General features: G+C 45.4%; 1 protein-coding gene across 1 annotated transcript; it reads right to left on the bottom strand.

The window, feature by feature from the left end:
* Nucleotides 1-1,487: 1,487 nt before the first annotated feature.
* Nucleotides 1,488-2,078, bottom strand: LOC142612028 (uncharacterized). Its single transcript, XM_075784159.1, has one exon. The coding sequence runs from the start codon at nt 2,076-2,078 to the stop codon at nt 1,488-1,490; it is 591 nt and encodes a 196-aa protein (XP_075640274.1).
* Nucleotides 2,079-3,293: the final 1,215 nt, after the last annotated feature.

Here is a 3,293-nt window from a genome sequence, read left to right as displayed (position 1 = left end):
AAATATTGTGACATACAGTGATCCCTTGCCTCAAAACTTCCCTCAATCTAACTTACTACCAATCTTGAGTCCGAGTACATCTCCACCTCCTTTGCCCTGAGACTCTTCATTGCCCTAAGCCCAGCGATAAAGGCTTCATACTCTGCATTGTTTTTCGACGCTCGAAAGCCTAATCTGATGATTTATCAAACTTGATGCCTTCAGGCGATATCAACACAATCTCAACCCCATCGCATTGGAAGCTCCGTCCACGAATACTTTCCATTGCCCCCTTTGGATTTGACATACTCCCAGCGCACCCAAAAGATGAAGGGTAATCTCAGCCACAAAGTCTGCAAGCACTTGCCCTTTAATAGAACTCCTCAATTTATATAGTATGTCAAACGTCCTCAGCCTCACTCCCCACTTTGTTATCCTACCCATGAAGTCTGGCCTTCTCAAGAAAGAGTGCAAGGGGTATTCGGTCAAAACCCATACCGTGTAAGCTTAGAAGTAATGGGGCAATTTCCTTGTGGCGTGTACTAGGGCCAAAGCCATTTTTTGCATCGGCAAGTACCAAGTTTCTGCATCCACCAAAGTTTTGCTAAGGTAATACACAGGCCTTTGGATCCCCTTATGCTACCTAATTAAGACTGAACTAACTGCGTGGTCAGACAGCGCCAAATACATGTACAAATCCTCTCCAGGGTCGGGTCGAGCTAGAGTAGAAGGGCTGGCAAGATAGGATTTCAGATCTATAAATGCGGAGTCACAATCTTCCATCCACCGAAATCCCTTCCACTTATTCAATAGCTAATAGAACGGTTGGCACCTGTCCGCTGATTTTGACTCAAATCTACTCAGCACAACAATCATACCCGTGAGCTTTTGGACCTCCTTTGGATTACTAGGCTGGCGTAGCTACTGGATGGTTGTTACTTGATCGGGGTCTACTTCTATGCCCCAAGTATTGATCATATACCCCCAAGAATTTTCCCGATCCTACCCCAAAGGCACGCTTCTCTGCATTGAGGCATAACTTATGCAACTTCAAGATATTGAAAACACTTTGCAAGTCATGAGCATGCTTCCCTTCCTCCCTCGTCTTTACCACTATGTCGTCAATATAAACCTCCACCGTCCTACCGATTGACTCCTTGAACATACGTGTGACCATCCGCTGATATGTGGCCCCCGCATTCTTCAACCCAAAAGGCATAACTGTGTAATGATAATTCCCCTCATGTGTTATAAAGGCTGTCTTTTCTTGATCCTCAAGGGCTAGAGTTATTTGATGGTAGCCTTGAAATGCATCTAAAAACTCATGCGTCAATACCCGACCATGGTATCCACCGGCTGATCAATCTTCGACACTAGAAACGATCTTTTGGACATGCTCAGTTCAAATCCGTAAAATCAACACAGACTCTCCACTTTCCATTTTTCTTCTTAACTACCACCGTATTAGCCATCCATTCAAGAAAGAACACCTCTCGTATGGCCCACAATCACTTTAAATTTTCCACATCTTCCCTTACAACTTCCACATGGGGTTTCGTAAATCTCCTCGACCTTTGCTTTTTAGGCACAACTTTAAGGTCTACATTTAATTTATTCAGGGTCGATGGTATTGCCTCCATGGCATGGATCCAGGGCCTCCACAGGATAGCTGTGTAGGGTGAGAAGCCGTTAACCACGATGAAATTGACTTCCACTTCCTTTCCTTTGGTTACTACTGATAGCTTTATCTGCCCATCAAGAGTCACGATTTTTCCATCGAATCCCATAAGCGGGGTATCATACTTGCTCAAATCCTCAGATTTTAGTTCCAGTCCCTTGTAAAGATTGAGGTACATTATCTCTGCTCCACTCTCTTGATCTAACATTACCCTTTTCACTAGGGACCCTCCAATCCGGGAAGTCACGACTAAGGCATCATTGTGTGATTGAGACATTCCTTCCAAATCTGTTTCCCCAAAGGTAATCATTATAGGGGTCCTCCGAGGTCTCTTATCAGGACGATCTGAAGCCTTCACCTCAGATGAGGACACCACGCTAAATATTCCCTGCCGCCCATTCAAGTTCACGCCCCAAGACATTGCCTGGATGACCTCAATAATTCCCAATGGAGGTGGGAAGGTTCAAACATTTCAACTTCCCGATCCTTGTCCCACACTTACTCCTTCCTGACCAACTAAAAACTCTTTAAGGTGCCCGACGTTCACCAATTGCTCCAGATGGTCCTTCAGCACCCGACACTACTCAATAGTGTACCCTTTCTTCCGGTGGTACGTACAATACAAACTCTAAATTCTCCGTGTCAGGTTTCCACCCATCTTTCCCAGCCATCGAAAATAAGGCTTATTTTTTATGCGCTCGAGGATCTTGTACATTGGCTCCTTGAAGGTAGCGTTGACTCTTTCGGCGTGTCGTTCCTAGCCCTCCCCGAGGGCCCTTGGTTCTCTCTGATTTCTCTGCTAAAATTTCTCAAGGCGAAAATCTTTAAGGGACTGCGATGAGGCTAGGGCCTTACCTTTTTCCTGAAAATGGTCATCCTTCAGTCTCTTATATTCCTCAGTTCTCCTCATTAATTGGTGAATGTCTTCGAGAGGCCACATGGTTAGCGAGTCTCTTAATGCTGACTCCTCAAGAAGGCCCATTCGAAAAGTGCTAGCAACCACTTGCTCATTGCCCCCTCTAATCTCATTGTAAAGCTCCCAATACCGGTTCGTGTAGGCCCAAAGGATCTCACTACTTATCATCCTCATGGATAACAAAGAACCTATTGGTTGAGGAAATTTGCTACACGTCACAAACGGTGCCCCGAACGCTTGTATTAATTCCCCAAAATTGCGGACAGATCCCTTTCTCAGAACGTTAAACCACCTCACAGTTGTTGGCCCGAGGCTAGATGGAAACACCTTACACACCAACCCATCATTATGAGAATATAGGGACATCATCTGTATATATTGGCTCACGTGCTCCACTAGGTCTGTTTTCCAATTGTAAATGATGAACGACGGTCACGTGAACCGTCTCGGCATCTCAGTACGCTCAATATCATCTGTGAAAGGTGATCAAGCAGCCCTTCTCAATGTCCGGCTCATTGCATCCAAAGCGGCATTACGAAGCTCGTGCCTTTCATAAGGAAGGTACTTATGGTAGTGTTCTCTGGTATCTTGTGATGATTTCTTGATCGGCGTGAACTGCCACCACGAGATGCCCCGTTCAGGGCATAATTCGGATCGTCAGACAAACCCTCCCTTACTCTCCTTTGGTTTCGACCTCTCAGCTCAATCTCTAAATCATTG

The sequence above is a fragment of the Castanea sativa genome, chromosome 10, assembly GCF_040712315.1.
Source record: "Castanea sativa cultivar Marrone di Chiusa Pesio chromosome 10, ASM4071231v1".
In the NCBI taxonomy this organism is placed as follows: Eukaryota; Viridiplantae; Streptophyta; class Magnoliopsida; order Fagales; family Fagaceae; genus Castanea; species Castanea sativa.
The sequence above is the reverse complement of the archived record's forward strand: the minus strand, read 5'-3'. Positions and strand labels throughout refer to the sequence as shown.

Excerpts from the sequence above, each read along its gene's own strand:
- LOC142612028 (XM_075784159.1), bottom strand. The coding sequence starts at position 2,078 with ATGTCTTGGGGCGTGAACTTGAATGGGCGGCAGGGAATATTTAGCGTG.